This window comes from Canis aureus, chromosome 29 (assembly GCF_053574225.1).
Source record: "Canis aureus isolate CA01 chromosome 29, VMU_Caureus_v.1.0, whole genome shotgun sequence".
In the NCBI taxonomy this organism is placed as follows: Eukaryota; Metazoa; Chordata; class Mammalia; order Carnivora; family Canidae; genus Canis; species Canis aureus.
In genome coordinates, this window is record NC_135639.1 from 33931050 (window position 1) to 33949884 (window position 18835).

The 18835-nt window shown below is 57.2% G+C and overlaps 2 protein-coding genes across 2 annotated transcripts; both read right to left on the minus strand.

Annotated features, from left to right (window-relative positions):
- Positions 1-973: 973 nt before the first annotated feature.
- CYP26A1 (cytochrome P450 family 26 subfamily A member 1) lies at positions 974-9308 on the minus strand. Its single transcript, XM_077878367.1, has 8 exons — positions 9152-9308; positions 4365-9009; positions 3957-4181; positions 3435-3725; positions 3189-3347; positions 2543-2677; positions 1775-1927; positions 974-1497 (listed from the first exon to the last, which is right to left on the minus strand). Exons 2-8 carry the CDS (start codon positions 4551-4553, stop codon positions 1156-1158), a joined length of 1494 nt encoding a protein of 497 aa, XP_077734493.1. The 5' UTR covers positions 4554-9009; positions 9152-9308; the 3' UTR covers positions 974-1155.
- A 134-nt stretch (positions 9309-9442) lies between these two features.
- Positions 9443-17298, minus strand: CYP26C1 (cytochrome P450 family 26 subfamily C member 1). Its single transcript, XM_077878368.1, has 6 exons — positions 17095-17298; positions 16343-16567; positions 15561-15836; positions 14048-14203; positions 11836-12165; positions 9443-9839 (listed from the first exon to the last, which is right to left on the minus strand). The coding sequence occupies exons 1-6, from the start codon at positions 17296-17298 to the stop codon at positions 9462-9464; spliced, it is 1569 nt and encodes a 522-aa protein (XP_077734494.1). The 3' UTR covers positions 9443-9461.
- Between the last annotated feature and the right edge of the window lie 1537 nt (positions 17299-18835).

The following is an 18835-nucleotide window of genomic DNA, read 5'->3' on the forward strand; positions in this document are numbered from 1 at the left end:
CATGTAACTCTAATTGTAGACAGAACCCTTTTCAAACACCTATATAGACCACCCAGTTTCTGCAGGATTGCCAAATTCTAAAATTGTAATGAAAATTTTAAAGTCCAAAACCTACAAGCCATCAGAGGTTCAGTAAGCAGATTGTGCCATTTCAAAACTGAAAATGTGCTTGCATAAGCAAGTCACCGGGGCTAACCTTTCTGGATTGGGAGTCTGGCCTTCAGTTCAGAACATGGCTATGCCAGGGTCAGAAATGTGACCAAACTGCGCTTTCACGGAGGTTAGCCAAGGTTCACAGGGTCATGACTGGGCCATTTTATCAGTCATGTCAGGCTCACACCCTATTGCCTGGCATAGATAAAAACTTTATCTGTCAGCTAGCTAAATCTACTCCTCCTGCCTTTATTTTCAATAAAGAAAACCTGGACTAGCTTATCTAAACCAGAGGCTGGCCTCTTCCAATACTGTTTTCATATGCAACGTCTGCTCTCATTTTGGTAACTGTCTGTAATCAGAGTGATCATTCTCCTACCTGAAACCTTCAGAAAAACAGTGCTGGCACTATGCAACAAAGCAGATTTATTATGTTTATTAAACATAATAAGTGTATGGCTGAAGGTGTTATGAGTATGATCGTTCTCAAAGCATTACCTTTTCAAACTCATCTTTCCCTAAAGACAAGCAAGCAAAAAAAAAAAAAAAATCTAAAATGAACTTTGATAGATTTTCCAAACGGGGTATCTAAACCATAGAAACATTTACAAAGTTACCTTTGGACTAACTCAGAAACACATACATTAGATTTTCTACTGAGGATTCAGAGAAATAACAGCTAAAGTTTCTTCCTCACAAGAAAATAGATACACACAGATTACAAATAAAACCATGCATGTAGACACTTCGAAATCTGGTTAAATACACAAATATAAAACCAGAGAGTTTTCCCCCATAGGAATCTTAAATGCAAGACAAGCACCTTCAGATTTTACTTTATTTGGAAGCTATCCAAATTCATTATTTTAATATTTAAAGACTGTGGTATTGTAGTAGAGACACATAAATATTATAATATACATTTAGAAATTAAATATAATAAAATCAACATGACACCATGTAAAAACGCAAATAAGTCTGAGGTCTGGGCCTTCGCACCCATCAGATCTCCCCCTGGAAGTGGGTGAACCTCGCAGGGAGATCATCTACAGGGTACACGGTGGGACTGGTTTTCATTGTAGGAGGTCCATTTAGAAGCCGCCAGTCACAATGCCTGGCCAGCTCCACTGTAAATATTTTGAGAAGAATTTTTGCAAACTCCTTCCCTACACAGCTCCTCAGGCCTCCTCCAAATGGAATGAAGCTGAACCTGGATGCATCCTCCGGGTGAGGCAGCATAAACCGGTCAGGGTTAAATTCATCCTTGTTGGTGAAGATGTCCGCCACATCATGAGTATCACAGATGCTGTAGATAACATTCCAGCCCTTGGGAATCTGGTAGCCCTGCAAAAGATTATGAAGTCCCCAGGACTGACACACTGGAATCTAACTTTCAACAACAAAAAGCCATCGCTGATAACCGGAGGAATTATGAGTTGAAAAAAGAGGGCGTGAGGAGAGAGACAGGACAGACAGACCTTCAGACTACTGAAACACATATCCCCACGAGGCAGGATAATGATACCAGAAACAGAAGAAATTTAAGCCCGTGCACAGGGAAGCAAAGGGGAGATTTAAAAGCACAACAAAAGGGGGGGGGGGAAGAGAACTTTTAACTTACATTTAATTCAAAAGTCTTAAGAGCAACCCGAAACCCTCCTGGAACTGGGGGATTCAGTCGGAGGGTCTCTTTAATAACACACCCGATGTATTTAAGCTGCTCCAGAATTTCAATGTCCAACTTGTTGTCTTGATTGCTCTTGCAAAGTAAACCCTATCAAAACAGTCATACAGAGGTGAACGGTTATTTTGTGCTCCAATAAAATCAGCCCAGCAGACGTAAACAGGACTTACTTAAGTGGCGGCTAGACCCACAGGGCCCCGTGATGGGAGAGGGTGAGGGGGAGACTGTGAGCAGCTAAAGACCATTTGCCTCCACCCCTTGGCCCAAATCCACTATCTATTTACAATTCCAAGAGAAAGCAGCTCCCCACTTAGAACCACCTAGCTTCTCCCCCTCCCTCCCCACCCCCATTACCACCACCACTACTATCACTGCCACCTACGAGTGAGTTCCCAGTCACGCCCTTGAACACACAAATTCAAGAAAGTGGAATCTATCTGAAAATCTCCAACGTACTGCACAAAGTAGAGAAGGAGAAGGAATACAAGGATCAACCCCCCCACACACACTCAGCGGAATCACAGTTCAAAATTCCTTCCTTTTTATTCACAAAGCTAATTAAATTATCTTTCCCCACCCGCCCACCCACCCCCTGACCCTGCACTTTCAAAATACTCAGGGAAGATGGCACCCTTACATATTGGCAAGTTGGACACGGAGCAGCTGAATTTCTTAAGCTAATAGGGAACCCCGGTGTCCTCCTACCTTACTCTTTAGCTCCTCTCGAACTTTCTGGAGAACATGGGGGTAGAGCCCAAGGTAAGTAATCAGAGATGTGGCTGCACTAGCTGTAGTTTCATGTCCCCCAAAGAGTAGTTCCGTTGAGGACTGCTTTAGTGCCTAAAGACGGAATAAGACAAACATCTTTTACAAGTCTGCGTTCAATTTTACACAGCGATTACTTAGAACCGAACTGAAAGTTCTAGAAAGAAGATGAGAAGGGCTAAAAGTCTGCTGACAGAAAGCCAAGAAAAACTATATTTCTAAAACAAAATGCATAGTCCCTTTAGTTGGGCTCGAGCAGGAAAGCCAGTAAAATCTCACTACACAGGGAATTCTTGAATGAAAGCCTTGGTTGTATTAAAATCGCCCAACATTATTTACATTTTGCAAATTCCAACTTTCCCTGTAAAGCCTGGTAGGGCTAGGGGATGCTCCCCGTTCCGCTGCAGCCTCTCCCACAGCTCTCCCGACCGGGTGTCTCAGCCTTCCGGGTCCCACCCCCCGGTGTCTGGGCGCTCTGCCCACTCCGGAGTCCGGACGGACGTGCGCTTTGGGGGACCCTCGGCACCGCCCTTGGAAAGCCAGGGGACCAAATCCCGCAGCGCCTCTTCCTGAAGTTGCCACCCACCTGCATGTCCAGCCTCTCTCCCCTCTCCCACGAGTGCTCGATCAACAGCTGCAGCGCATCTTTGCAGCCGCCGCCCGCCTGGGCCGTCCGCAGCCCGCAGATCTTGGCGCGAATGTTCTCCTCTATGCGCGCGTGGATGAGGTTCCGCGCCTTCATGCCCTGACCCCGGAGAGCGCACGGCAGTGAGCGGACGCCCGGCCCCGCGCCCCGCGCGCTCCCAGCCCCTCACCCTGCAAGCTCCCTCACCCGGTAGAGCCCGCTGAAGGGCACGTCGATGGGCAACGAGAAGAGATTGCGGGTCATTTCCTCGAAGGCCTCCACGAGCTGCTGCTCGGCGTCCCCGCCGCTCGCGAGCCGGGGCTCACAGCCCAGCAGGATGCGCATGGAGATGCGGAACATGAGGCGCTTCACCTGGGGGTAAACCAGGAGGCCGCGCTCGCCGCGGCTCAGCCACTGTTGCAGGCAAGTGCCCACTTCCTCCGCGATCACGGGCACGTAGCACTGGAGCGCCTCGCGGCTGAAGGCCCGCATAATCACCTGAGCTCCGAGGAGGGAAAGTGTTAGAAGCGCCCCCTCGCCTTCCGGGATCCCCTTCCAGCCACCTCCCACGGCCGCCAGACCCAAGGCGCTTCGCGGCTGATAAAGCTAAACCGGGCTTGAGCCGGACACCTCCTGCATCTCTCTAGCGCTCCCCGGCATCTCTCGCCCCAACCCCTCCAGCGGATGGGGTCCCCCTTTCTGCCTAGGCACCGCCGCCCCCGCCCTCACCTTCTTGCGCTGCTTGTGCGAGGAGTCGTGCAGGTTGGAGAGGCAGCCGGAGCCCAGGATGGTACGCACCGACGCGGGCCAGTGCACCGACACCAGTCGGTGCTCCCCGAGCAAGATGCGCCGCACGTTGTCGGCGCCCATCACCCGCACGGTGGGCCGCCCGAACAGATGCGTCTTGTAGATGAAGCCGTATTTCCTGCGCTTCATCTGCAGGAACTTCCTCCGCTGGGAAAGCAGAGCGGAGGAAAGAGGCGGGCGTGAGGGGGCGCCGGGGAGCGCCGCGCGTCCGGCTAGCCCCGATCCTAGCCCGGGTCACCTCCCTCTCTGGGACGCCTACCCCGGCTTCCTGAGAGCCCGGAGCCGAGTCTGTCTCCTGAGAATCGTCCTGTCCCGCCCAAGCTCCCTTACCTGCAGCACCATTTGCAGCGTTTCCCCGAAGAAGGGGAAGCCCATAGTTCCGGGGGGCAAAGGGAGGGCGCAGCTGCGGTCGCGGCTGCTCACGCAGTACAGGTCCCAGAGCTTGATCGCGGCCAGGAAGAGCAGCAGCGGTAGCACGAAGGTGCAGAGCGCGCTGGCCAGCAGCGCCGAGAGCCCCATGGCGCGCCGCGGCCTCCCGCGCCACCTGCCGCCGCCGCCAGCGCTCCGAATCCCGCCGCGCGCCCGCTTTATAGGCGGCCCAGGTTACTGCCCACGTTACCTTGGTCAGACAAATTAGTTCACCCAAAGTTCAACTTTAATTGCGGATTGGGCCCCTGGCTCCTCCCCCCCGCGAGGCGCTGCCCAAAATCTTTAACCGTTTGTTCCACGCCGAGGCAGAGGCGGCGCGGTGGCTGCTTCCCTCGGAGCGCGCCTCCTGGGGTGCGGGGCTAGGAGCAGCCTGCCTCTCCCCCCACCCCCCACCCCCCACCCTTACAAGGTGTGCGGAGCTCCAGACCACGGCTGAGGCTGGCCCGGGCTCCGGGGAGCGGGGACTCCAAGCCCCGGGCTTCCTGGCAGTCCCTTTGGAATCCCCCGCGCGGGATTGGGGTCCGACGCGCGGTCCCAGCCCAGAGCTGCCATCAAGGGCTTTCCATTTTCAGGCGCCCCGTGGGCTCCCTTCCACCTGCTGGGGAAGCAAAGGGAAGTGCGTTCAGGAACGGACTAGCTGCCACGTCCCACACGGGGGAAACTGAGGTCCAGAACGCAGAGCAAAACGCAAACCTCCCGACTCTCCCGAAGATCCCGCAGAGGAGCCCAGGTCCACGACCTAAGCGAGAGCCAGGGGGAGGGGACACCTCAGAAATGATCGGCGGTTCATGGATCCCAGCTCCCCAGATTCCTCAAGGAGACCAGCACTCGCACTCATGAAGTCCTGGAAGGTCCGACTTAAGGATACAAGAGAGCCTCCAGGGCCCTCAGGACTCCAGGGGCAACTCTCTCCAAGTCTGAGCCCCAACTCTGGCGCCCCAGTGGGAGACTGTGGGGGCAATTCATCCACCGGTAGGCAACGGGCGCTCTGCGAACCCGCCGGCTTGCGAGGGCCCTGGGACTCACAGCCCCAGCTAGGCAGAGGGGACGGGGATTCCCTAGACGTGGGCAAATAAGGAAAGCCTGGGAGTCTGTACTCCCGGACCGGTTCCATCTCTGCTTGCATGACCTTGAGCAAGTCACCACACATCCCTGCGCCTCTTTCCTTCTCCGGAATATGCAGGCGGTAATTCCCAGATCTGTCTACACCCCGGGGCAGTCGTGAATTTTCGGAAAGGGGCTCCTGGCTGCAAATACTTTTCCCAGCTCCGCTAGATTACTTCACCAAGATGACCTGGACCCGGGGCACACGAGCCCTCCTCTGCTCTCCCAGCTCCCATCCACCAAAGCCACACGGGTGAGAGGGGTGCTCGACCCTAACCCCAGGCCTCTGCCGGCCCCTAATGGGAGTGTTGGGGGAATCCGTACGGGAAAGCAGGTCTTCTAGCCTTTGCCCAACTGCAGTCAGCGGCTACTGCCGCCAATGCGGGGAGCTCGGACACCGCGGGCAGTGCACGTGGGCGCCCCACTTCCCACCTGGCCGGCCCACACGCATCCTTGGTTCGAGCGCTGCACGCACCGGCAGCTCCCAGAACGAAACAATGAAGTACGTTTGTTTACAACGAAACTCCGGCTTTTGCAGGAGCACACCGCACGCCTTGAAGGCGTCCCTTGGAAATGGAAAACTCTTCGATCCTATGAGCTGTGAAATACGTGGCCATCCCGTGGTGGTCCCCAAAGCCGGCGCGATTGGACAGTGTGGGGTGGTAGGGACCGCACAGTCCCCGCAACGCTGCAAGCCGGAGTCGCCGAAGGGCTTGTTTGGAAGGCAGAGCTTCCCCGTAACCCTACGCGGCGTATAAGAGGCGCTCTAGGGAAGGGTGTCTACCACTGTCGTTTCTTCTAACGATTTGGCGGCTGTTAACGATGCTGGCCAACTTCTGGGACCGGCAGGAACCGGGCGGGACGCGCTAGAAGTAATTCTCAGAAATCCTGGGCCGGATTCTAGACGGAGCTCGGGCCGGTGAGCAAAACCGGCGAGCGGGGGCGTGACCTGGGGCCCATTCCCAATCCTCTGGCCTGACCTGCCTGTGACCCCTGCAGGCCGGACCGTGACATCCGAGTGAACTCTGCAGGGCCACCTCGCCAAGTTCAGCGCGCGCCGGGTCACAAGATGAGTGGGCCCTGCGTGCGGCAATTGCTGGGGGAGGGAGAAGAGTTTTAATAAATGTGCCCATCGAGACCCGAGAGGGCGTCCAGCGGGGGCGTCCGGCAGAAAAGGATTAAATGTGAGGGTGAAGATCATTAAAGAACATCTAGAATGGGGAAAGGGGTCAATAAATTATCAGCCAGATAAGAACTTTGATTAGAAAACTTGCCAAGCTTTTTTGGGTGGTGGTGGGCAAGGAGGAGGAGTGGTTCACTGGAAAACAAACGATTTCCAAGACGTTTACAAAACAGCCTCCCCATTGCTAAGGGTTGGGGGTGAATAGTAGTTTTTTGCTGGAAGAGGGGAGTGAAGACCCAAAAGTAGACTGGAGTCATGTGAGCACCCTTCCTCCACCATTTCCCCTCTGGCAACCCCTGCCAACCTCCCGGCTGTGAGCTGGGTTTTGTACCTGCTGTTTTCTCTGCTTAGGGAGCACCTTTCCCAGGTCACTGCTGGCTGGTTCCTTCCAAAGTCCAATGTCACCTCCTTGCAGAAGTCTTCCCCTCCCACCCTGCAGAGTTTAGGTCCTAGGTACTGCGTATGACAGACCTGTTTTATTTTCTTGAGAGCACTTAGCACCATCTGACATTCTTGAGCTCTTTTGTTTGCTGGTTTATTGTCTACCTCTTCCATAAGCAGATGCAGTCCAGGAGGGCAAAAAACCAGTATGCTCCTTCCTCAGAGAATCTGGAGCTCCTAAAACAGGAGTTCAGGTGTTCCCTGAAATTACCCAAAAGGATATTATCAATGGGAAATTGGAGCTGCCCCTACAGGAGCTTATAGTTAGTACAGATCCCAGGACAGGCAAACCAGGTCTCTTGGAACCACATACACCATGGTGGCTTCTGAGAACCTCTTCCCCATATTGCTCTTATCTCCCCCAATCAGAATCAACCCCAAGCCCTAGTCCTCCTGCCCCCTCTGCTTGGTGGGAGCTTCTCAGCCCCAACGTGATCTCTGTGGCTTCAGGAGCGCCCTGAGGGCAGGCCCCAATTCTGCCACTTTTGCTTCAATGCCTGCCGATCCCAAGGCCTGGCGCCAGGTCTGTGGTCAGTGGTAGGTGATGAATTGCCCTGGATGGGGGTTACGGCAGTGTCAGCCGAGCTCGGAAGGGCCCGCTGAGCTCTTGAGCTACCGACCCTGCCTGCGCCTGCTGCTTCCCCCTTTCCTTCTGGCCCCGGGGAACCACCTCAAGCATAAGGTCAGGAGGGCACCAGCTTCCTTCTGGTTCACTAAGGGGTCAGCTCCGGGCCTGGGCCACAACTTCCCTGGCTCACCCATCACGTCCAGCTGCCCTGGACTGTCTGAAGACGGGTGGAACGTTGCATTGGGCAGTTGGGAATGGCGACACTGGAGGCTCTTGGCTTTGATTTAAACACTGGTGGAAACCCCTCGTGTTGGAGTCCTTAAGCCAACCTAGGAATCACTATGAAAGGATGAAGGGCTGAGCTCTAGGTGATGGCCACAGGCCCAGAGGCTGGAGCAGAGAGTCAGTGATGAGGGGGAGGAGAGCACTGGCTAAGGAGTCCAGGATCCCACTGCCAGCTCCTCAGGGGAGTCTTCTGCCTATTTCTCATATGCAACAGAGGAGGTAGAGGTAGTAAATGGGAAGGTCCCTGCAGCCAACTCATATGGGGATAATTCTCAACCCAGTTCTTGGACTATGCTCAGGAGGAAAGGTCTGGCACACTCTGGAATGGGTCTGTTTTCAGGGGGATGTCTTTCCTAGGTATCCTCCAAACCCTACCCTACACCTTCCAGCCAGAGAGCAGCTGCCCAGCTAAGTCCTAGCCTCCTCCTTCCACTGCTACCAGGAAACTTTGTTCTTGGCCTTCTTAGTTTTGGTAGAAATAACCCAAACCTCTCTGATTATGTCTCAACCTGTGTGAAAATAGTCCAACCTTAGAGACATCTCGATGTGCCTATTCTCCCCTGTATATATGGGAAGATTAAATGTGTTCTTGAAGTAGGAATTCTTGCTTTTTAAGAAGTTGCCAGCAGAAGCAGTGATGTTGAGCCATTTAGAGCACCGGAAGCGCCCCACAGTTCTAAGTTTCCGCGGAAATTGAGACAGGCAGAGTGGCCTCGGAAGCACCAAGCCGAGGTCAGCTGCCTGAGGGCCTTCCGCTGGGCACCTTCTCGGTGTGTCTTACTCGGGCCCAAAGCCAGGCCTGAGATGCGCTTCCTCCCAACGGTTACAGGTCCAGCCGCATTTGCTGGGTCTCTGGCACAGTCCAATTCTCCCCGCCACCCCCAAGATCCAGGCAACCGTAAGGCGAGGCCCCGCATCTCCTAGTGAAGATCTCTTCACTTCATCCCTGCCGGCATCTGGTAATCCTGGGTTAGCAGACATGTTGGGTTAAGAAAGTTGGGTAGGAGAGCTCTTAGAATGTGCCAGATGCCAGTCTAGGTACCCACAGTTTCCCTCCCCACACCCCAGGTCTATGCACTTGCTGAGCCCTCAGAGCTTGGGGCTTACTCTGTCAGACCTGTACTCAGTCCTCCACATAGAAGAGCCTGGGAAAGGCTTGAAAGGTTAGGCTCACGACCTGTCTTTCCCCAGGGCGCAGAGCGCAGGAGGCACCTTCTCACCGACCTCGGCACTTCTCCCGGGCGCCGAGGCTCAGGCGCGCGCTGCTCCTCTCTCAAAGTCTGGCACGGAGCTGCAATGGGCGACCGTTTGTTGAACGAGTGAGCGAGCGCCCGCGCCGGCACTATGAAACGGCAGCTGGGCGGCGCTGCTAGCGCGCCGCTGCCACTGGCCGACTTCTGTTCCGAAGCGCCCCGGGTCAGAGGTGTAGCCCATCCCGCGCCGCCGAAGGTGCGAGCGGGTGGAAAAAGAGCTGCAGCCCGTCCTCCGGGTGCACGATGGGTACGGTCTGCATGGCGGGGAAGGCAGGCGTGGCCAGTTCCCAGCGCGCCGTGCGCACCAGCTCCACCGCCAGCAGCTGGAGCACAGCCTGTGCCAGCTCCTGGCCGAGACAGCTGCGCGCTCCGCCGCCGAAGGGGATGTAATGGAAGCGGCCCGAGGCGCCCCGCGCATCCTCCCCCGCCGCGCCGAAGCGCTCGGGGTCGAAGCCCTCGGGCGGGCTGCGGTACACCGCGGCCGTCTCGTGCGTGTCCCGGATGCTATACATCACGCTCCAGCCCTTGGGGATCTGGTAACCCTGCAAGGGAAGTGAGGGGACCCGCCTGAATACGAGGCGCTTGGAATCGAGTTCTGAATCGACCCTCCACCCCAGGTCTGCAGGAACCGATGTCTAACCCCGAAGCTAGGAGAACGCTCTGCGTTCCAATGTCAGCTCCTTCTCCCGTGAGCTGTGTGGCCTTAGGCTGGATACTCAGTCTCTCTGAGCCTGTTTCTTATTTGATAAAATAAGACCCAAAATGCCCTTTTTGTTGTTTGGAGACTAGAATAACAGTCTGACATATATATGTATATCAATGATCACTAAATGTTATCTGTTGTTTATGTTTCAGTGTTTGGTCTTTTTTTTTTTTTTTTTTTCTTGTGACATTAGATCCAGAGAACTAAGTTCCACTTTCGCACCTTCTCTCTGCCTGGGCGGGAACAACACAAATGACAGGGACCCTCATTCCTCTATGGTCAGCTCAATTAGAAAGCTCTTCTTTGCACTGAACTGAAAACTCTCTAACACCCCCCATCCCCACCATCCATTAACTGTACCATAATATTCAGGTCTGGTGGCCACACTTCAAGAAGATGCAAATGGGAATTAAACCCAGGCATCTTTAAAATGTTGGAAGGCAGCCTTCATGCTTCCTCTACCCACCTTCAGCTTTTTCAACTATTCTACTTTTTGATGTGTCTTCCAACGTCCCCCCCCATCCCACCCTACCCTACACTATTCTCCTTCCTTCCACTATCCTCCTTCCCTAGCCTAAACAAGAGCTCTTCCACACTCACTTTCCCTCTTTCACCTCTCTAGGCCTCATTTTTCCCATCTGTAAACTGGAGGATGGCTTCCCCTCTACTCCCCCTGGTGGAACTGTGCTCCCCTTCCTCTGTTTCCCTTAGACTGTAGAATGAAGTTTGAATTTCAAGATGCAGCATCCAAGACACTTCTAAACACCTCACTAATCCACCCACCTCTGCCTGGGTGGTCCCCTCTCTGCTGGTGTGCTGTCCCCATCCTAACACTTGACTGCTCCATGTCAAATGTCAGCACCCAAAATGTTCTGGTGTTATTCCAGACTAACTAACGACCACCATCTTCCTCACACCAATTTGGGATGAAGTTATCCTCTCGACCTCCATTCTCTCCATAAAGAACTCCTCCCCAGCAGAATCCCAGTAGCTACAGTGCAGTGGACCCCTGGTATGCAATGCCCCACAGATGTTCAGGGACTGTTTAAAGTAAGGCTCAAGGAAGGAGGTACCCAATCCAATCTCTGTCTGCAGGGACAACCATTCAGGCAAACACCCTGGGTTTGGAAAACTAGGCTCCACTCTGATGCTGCCACTGTGCCTTGCAGCCCTGGCACTACCTGACAGAGCTCAAAGGGACCAAGACCACTTTCAGAATACAAACTGAGGCCCAGAGTGAAGAAGGAATTGCCCAAAGTCCCAGAGAGATGGAACCAGGCATGGGTTTCTTGAGCTTGTGAGGCAGTAGGGAAGTGGCTATGGGACACAGTGGGGAGGAGGGGCTCTCCTTGTTCCCCACCCACACTCATTGGCTAAGGAGGGGGGCGTACTGCGCGGAGAAAAGTATGTTTTTCTTCTAAAACTGGGCCCTAGGGGCGCCTGGGTGGCTCAGTGGATTAAACGTCTGGCTTCGGCTCAGAGTCCTCGGATCCAGTCCCCCCTCAGGCTCCCTGCTTCGTGGGTTGCCTGTCTCTCTCTCAAATAAATAAATAAAATATTAAAAAAAAAAAAACTCGGTTCTAATTGAGGGGACTGATCCTTGCCACGGAAGAAAACCTGTTCCTCGCCTTGGCTCGCCAGGTGTGGATTCCAACCGTGCATCCATCCGGGAAGTGGGACCTGGCTCGGCTAATTTTCTGGGCGGAAAGCGGAGGCTCGGGGCGGAGGCGAGGGCGAGGGGTGTGGGGGGTGGGGAGAGGCGACCTCGCGGGCCCAATCCCTCCGGCCCCGCCCCGCGACAGGTGGCGGGGGGCGGGGCAGGCGCGCGCACTTACGTCGAGCTCGAAGGTGCGCAGCGCCGTGCGGTAGCCCCCGGACACCGGCGGCAGGAGGCGCAGCACCTCCTTGACCACGCAGTCGAGGTAGCGCAGGCGGCCCAGCGCCGCGAGGCTGAGGTCGGGCTCGCAGCCGCAGTCTGGCCAGGGCCCCGCACCGCCCCCCGCGGCCCCCGGCGCGCAGCCGCACGCGCGCCCCAGTCCCTGCGCCGCCAGCTCCTGCCGGATCTTGGCGACGGCCGCCGGGTGCTGCAGTAGCAGCAGGACGAGGGACGTGCTGGCACTGGCCGTGGTGAGGAAGGCGGCGAAGAGGAGCTCCACGGCCGTCTCCTGCAAGACAGCCGGGACGGCGCTGAGTCTGCGGCAGCGGGCCCTGGCCGCAAGGCCTCCCGCCCGGCCCCGTGGCTGGGGAGCAAAGGGCCCAAATCTACCGTTGCGCAAAAGCCAGAGGGCGGCTCTGTGCGCGGGCCGGGAGTCGATGGAATCCCAAGCGTGCCGTTTCAGAAAGCCACATACAGCAATGACCAAAACCAGGATCTATCCCCTTGCTTTGAAAGGACTCCCAGAGACAGCGCTAGGAATTTATTCTGTGTGCTGCTCTTAGGGTTTTAAGTGTGTTAAGTCCTTTGATTCTGTGACACACAATTACTGCCTTCGTTTTACAGGGGTGGAAACTGAGGCTCTGAGAGGTGTTCAGGGTAGTCCCAAGCACTGGGGCTCGGGAGTCCCGAGCTCTTAACCACCCAGTGGTGCTGCCTGCATCCCCTGCTGGGCGTTGTGACAGTGAACTGGGTTGGAGGTGGGAGGGCGGAGGAAAGCCTCTGCAGCAGGAGTGGGGCCTCCGTCGGAGCAGAGGAGGCATCGTGGCTTCCTCCTCCTGCTTAGTGGAGTGGTCCAGTGAGTATTAAACCTCTTCCAGGTCTGCACTGTCCAAGAAGGACAGAGAAGGGGCCTGGTGGCTTCATCCTCCAAGCCCCAGCCTCACCCTCACTGCCTCCCTATGTCTTGCCAGCTCCTGGTGGCCCGCACAGTTTGTGTTCATGAATTGATTTGTCTGATCATAGAATGAATGTGTATCCCGGCCCTCCCACACCTCAAGAGCAAGGGCTGTGTTTTGCTCTCTGCTATATCATCAGTCCCAGCATAGAGCCTGATGCCCGGCAGACACATCATAACGTCTCTAGAATGAATGACCTGGTCCAAGGCTAACCGCCTGCCCTGCACATGGGAGGCCCAACATCCTTCCTGGCTAGGCCTAATCTGCCTGGCCTGCCCCTGAGGCCCAGACCAGAACTAAAGAAGCCTGATTTGGGGGGGTGCAGTCATCTGCCCACCAGCCCTGTCAAGCACTCTCTTTTCACAGGGGAGGGCTCTCCCAGGACTCATGAGCCCACTTGCTCATCTACTTCTAACCACCTGAATACCTCCAGATCTCATGACTCAGGAATCAGAATCAAGATTATTAGCCCCATACTCAAAGAAGAAACTTAAGGCTGAACCCTACCCTTCATGGCTCTTGAAAAGTGGGAAATTAAGGCCCAGAGAAAGGCTGGGAGTTCTTTTGGAAGGGTTGGGGTGTTCCCATTTCTAACTTTCCCCTGCTGCTCCTTTCTGCATTCTCCAACCTCTCTGCTCCTTTCTGCATTCTCCAACAGCTTTTAGGGGCCACTCCAAAGCTTCTCTCCTTACTTCCACTGCCTGTGCTCTACACATACCTGGAAAGGGGCTCTAATTCTCAGGGGAGACCTCCTGTTGGCAAAACAGGTTAAAGGTGCCAGGTGACAAGGTGGCTCATGGAAGAAGAATGTCGATTTTGGGAAGAAGAGGGAGCTTCAAGGAGGATGTGTAGTTTGACCCTGAACCCTAGGGTTTGTAGAGAAAAGGAATGGAGAGGCCTTCATATGGGGTGGTGGTGGTGGTGGGGAGCAGCAGAGGCAAAGGTGTGAAGTGACAGAGAAGGGGGTGGGGAAAGCAGAGCTGTTTATGGCCAGAACCTGGAAGCAAGGGCCACTCTTACAGAGGTGGATGGTGACTGGCCCAAGGCCACAGAGCTAGTGGCTATGGCTGAGCCATGACTGGAACCCATGGCTCCTCTTTCCCCCTCTCCTGAGGAGTGCCTATGGCCAAATAGGACCCCAAGGAGGGCAGAATGCCCCATGTGTATGGGGACCTGCTAGGAATGAGAAAGAAGTAGAACCTTCCCACTGCCTACCTTGAGCTCCTGCACTGAGAGCTCATGGCCCAGCTCCCTAGTGCTGTGGATAATCATGTCGAGGGCGTCACCCGGCTCTGCAACCTTGTCTTCGTGAAGCTTCTCTGCAATTGCCTCCTCCAGGTACCGATGCAGCTGGTCTCGTGCCCGGATGCCCTGATGCATGGGGAGAGAAGGGAGGTGGGGCAGGAAGGCTGAGGGGGCCAGACCTGTACACCTACCCCGCCACATCCTCCTGGGGCTCTTCTGGCTTTGCTGAGATCCAGGTGTTAAGCTTCTCAACTTAGCTCCATGCCTGGCACATAGTAGAGGCTCAGTGAATGCCCAAGAACTTATCCGCGATCTCTACACATAATTCTCTCTTGATTATCACATTTCAACCTTTGAGGCAAGGCAAAGAGTTACTGTCATCCTGAGAGGAGGATGCTGAGGGGTCAAGCAATTGCCCAGAGTCACAAACCTCTCAGTCCCCAGGCCTGGCACAGAGCCTAGTCAGGCCCTTTCCCTGCACTAGACTCAGGCAGGGGCAGTGGGCACCAGAGTAGAGAGGAAGGAACATCTTGATGCATCCAGCAAAGCTCTGGCTTAGAGAACACTACTGGATGTTCTAAGCATTACCCTCTTTAAGCTGATAGCCAGGGGGTGGGGATTCGGGGAGCAAGCATAGCAAAAGCATCTGAGCCCTTGGGTTTTGAGAGCATAGGAGATCTGGTTGAAATCCTGCCTCTGCCCCTACTAACTGTGTGATCTTGGGGAAGTCACTTAATCTCTCTGAGCTTCAGTTTCTTCACCAATAAAAGAAGAAGAAGAAGAAGAAGAAGAAGAACACTTTGCAGGTTGAGAGGATTGAATCAGAAAATATATTCAAGGCGATCAGCCTAAGGCATGCCCCTTTGTACATAACTATTATTTTTATTCAGGTGAGGAAAACCCAGGCATCGGTACAGTGAGAAGCCTCAGCTCACGGACAACGAAAAGGCAAACGCAGCCTCCCAGTTGCTCTCGGTCAAACGCAGCCGGCCCGGTCGCTCGGAAGTCTGAGGAAGCAGCGGTTCTTTGCTGGGGAAACTAACGCTCCCCGAGCCGCGGACGGGAGCGGGAACCCACTCCTCTCAACCCAGTCTAGGCCTGAGGAACGTCGCGGCGCTCGTGCGCCCATCAGTTGCGCAGCCATCCGGGCTTCCAGAGACGCGCGGGGGGCCAGGCCAAGGGGCGCCGCTCGGCTTGCAGCTGGGCTGACTGCTTGGGCGGCCGCCCCCGAGACTCAGGGTCGGAAGCCAGCGGCCGGCGGGTCCGCCGCGTATCCCCGCGGGGCGGCCCGGAGAGGCTCTGCGGCCGCTCGGGTCACACCGCGAGCGAGGACAGAGGTCAGCCCCGCCGCCCGCCGCCACGCCACACCACCTCCCCATCCAGGCCCCTGCCTCGGTCCCGCCGGGGAGGTGACGCAGAGGGCGAGCCGAGGGAGCCCCCGCTGGGATCCCCAGAGGAAGGTCTGAGGCCAGATCGCCGGTACCTTACGCAGGCCGCTGAAGGGGACGTCCAGGGGCAGCGAGAAGAGGTTCTCTACGAACTGCTCGAAGGTCCGGGCCAGCTCCGCACACTGCACCTCGTCCAGCCGTAGCCCCAGCAGGATGCGCGCAGCCATGCGGAAGGTGAGCGCCTTGGCGGCCTGGTAGACGGCAACGGGCCGGCGGGCCGCGCACCAGGAGCGCACCTCGCGCCGCAGCGCCCCTTGCAGGCGGGGCACCAAGCGCTGCAGAGCTGCACGGCTGAACACACGTGCCAGGACCTGTGGGGGGCCCGCGGCATGAGCGCCGGCCGCGGTCCGTTCGGCTTCCTCTGCTCAGCGATTCCAGAGGAGCCAGGAGGCCGATTTCGGTCCCCTTCTCCTCTTCCAAGCGGCCAGGACCTAAATGGGTTGGCTTTTGCTCCCGCCCGCCCGCCATTCCCTCTAGCTCTCTGATGTATACAGTCCCTCCCATCCACCCAGGCTCCAGATGCCACCTCCTCCAGGAAGCCGTCTCTGGTCCCTCTCTGAGTCTGATTTTCCACCACTCCGGTATCAGAATCACATAGAGAAGATCGGAGATGAAAGGCCCCTTGAGTCCCAGTCCTGACTTTATAAACCAAAGCGGGAAAAGGTAAGAGACTGGCTCAAAGCCACCACTGGTTAGCCTGGGGTCCCTGCCAGCTACAAAGTGTGCCCCTAAAACCTAGCCCCGGCTGGCCCACAGCAGGTTCCCCGGGAACCGCATGCCTGACGTCCCAACGGCCCCTTCTTTGGTCTTGGCTCACCTTGCGCCGCCGCCGGTGCGGCTCGCCCACTGCGCCAAGCAGCGTGTGCGAGCCCAGTAGGATGTGAGCGCTCTGCGGCCACTGGCTGCGCACCAGGCGGTGCTCGCCCAGCAGGATGGTGCGCACGTTCTCGGCGCCGCTCACGCGGATCACCGGCCGGCCGAGCAGGTGCGTCTTGAACACTGTCCCATAGCGCTCCCGGCGGGAGCTGTGGAAGCGGGAGCCCTGCGAGCGAGGCGGAGCGAGGCTGGAGCCGCAGGGCCTCGGCCGGGGGTTTGGCCCAGGCCGCCCAACCGCCCCTCGCCAGCAGCTCCCCGCTCCAGGCGGGCGCCTCACTCTTTACAAAACCGAATCTCAGATGGGCCCCGATGGAAATGTAGATGGCATTGGTCTGTTCCCATTGGTGAGGTGAGGAGACTGAGGCTCAGCATGGGGACCTGCGCGCCCGAGGCCTCACGGCTGAGAAGTGCCCCGATTCCTTATTCCGTGCTTGCAGGGTAGAGGGCGAGTGTTCTTAGAACCCCTCGGTTCACCCTGGCGTTGCGTCGGGTCGTGTTTAGGTTGCGCTGGGGAGAACTCCGGCGACATACGGTCCCTTCAAGGGAGCAACTGAGCAAAGGCGAGGGCTGTGTCTACGCTCTGGGACTCGGGCGACAGGATGAGGCCGGCTTGGAACCCTGGGACTGCTGTGAGTGAGGAGGGTCCGGTGGGAGCCAGGGAAGAAGGGGCCGTGCGGGGTGCGAGCTACTCACCTGAACTAACCAGTGCAGCGTTTCGCCGAAGAAGGGCCAGCCCATGGAGCCCTTGGGCAGGGGCAGGGCGGAGGCCCGGTCCCGGCTCAGCGTCCAGCGGAGCGTCCAGAGGTGCTGGGCCAGGCTGAGCAGCAGGCCGGCGCACAGGAGAGCGGTGCCCGCGGCCCCCAGCACCGACAGGCAGCTGGGCCCCCAGGGGAACATGGCGAGCCTGCGGGGACCGGGCGGCGCCGGAGCGCAGGGGCCGCGAGAGCCGGGGCGCTGCCAGCGCCCAGGGCTCACCTGTTGGTCCGGAAAGGGCCCGGGGCTTGCGGGCCAAAACCGAGATTTAGAACCTCGGGAAAGGACCTCGCGCTAGGGGCAGGGGTAGTAGAAGGCGGCTGCGACCGCACGCCCTTAGGGAACGGGCCTTCCTCTGGTCCGACGGCGTCGGGGCCCAAACGCCAGTGCCTCGCCGGGGTGGCGGCTTCCTCGCGACCGCGGTCGCCGGCATCCGCGGGTACCGCCCACCGCCTCCCCGGGTCCCCGCTCCTTTGACGGAGCGGAGGCGAGCTAGGAGAGGAGCAACTCTCCGGGGTTCAAACGTGCGCTGCCATCACCGGGGCCGGGCCCCCGCCCCCCGCCCCACCGCCCTCTCTCCTCGGCCCACCCTGGGCACATTTATATAGATATTGGCTCCCTCCCTATGGACCCATCCCGATTCATACAACGTGACGCGCCCATGCATATTTAAAGCGCTCGGAGCAGAGTAATGATTGGAGGCGGGGGGCAGCGGGGGCTCACCCACGGGCTAGTGGGGAGTGGCAGCCGCGAGGCGCTCGGGCCCGGCTGGGGGCCGCGCCCCGCGCAGATCCTCGGGCGGGGCCTGCAGTTTCGCGCCAGAAGTTCCCGGCTGTACGCGGCAGCTCCGCGGGTGGGCGAACCCGGGCCCTCCGGCGCCCCCCGTCCCCACCCTCGAGGCGGGGTGCCCATCCTCTCTGGGCACGCAAACCTTGACGGGCTTGAGGTGGGGCGTGGGCGGGGGGAGTCCCCTTGGCTGTTTCAGTTTCCAGAGAAACTGAGGTCTTCGATGGCGGCCTGGCGTTGCAAGCACATCAAGGGATACCCGGGGTCGAGATTCTCCGACATCCCCATCCCCACTCCGCACCCGCTTCTGATCTGCCGCTTCAGGGCCCCTGCGGCCCGAAGCTTCGCCGAGACTCCGTAATCCCGCCAGCAGCGGGTATCTCCCGGCGCCTTTCCGGTCCCCGGGGCCGAATTCGCCGTCCCCTCGCGCTCGGAAGGCCACTCCACCCCACCCCGTTCGGTCTCCCAAGATGCTTCTCCGTTTGCGTCCGGTCCGAGCGCTCCAGATCTCCCAGGGCGTTGGCGTCCCGGTCCCTACAGGGCAACCCGAGAGTAGGCGGCGAGGGGCAGGGGTGTCGGATGTATTACGAAAGAAGGTGAATCTCACACCGTCGTGGCTGCGAACCCACCGTGGTCTGCTTCAAGCCGTGCAACAGCGGAGTGTCCCCGCATCTGGGGACGCCTCAACCAAAGCCAGGGAGACGCCCTGAGTGCCCCGCGGGGCTGGGGAAGGCAGGCGACGGACAGCCACATTCCAGTCTTCAAAAGAGCTAGCTGTGCACCACTCCTCTTCTAGCTCCCAGATTTTACTGTGCCGCAAGAATTGCCATGTTTTCCATGTAGTGTTTTTTAAAATGTGAAGTACTTGAAAGATTGAGATGGTGAAGAGAATAAA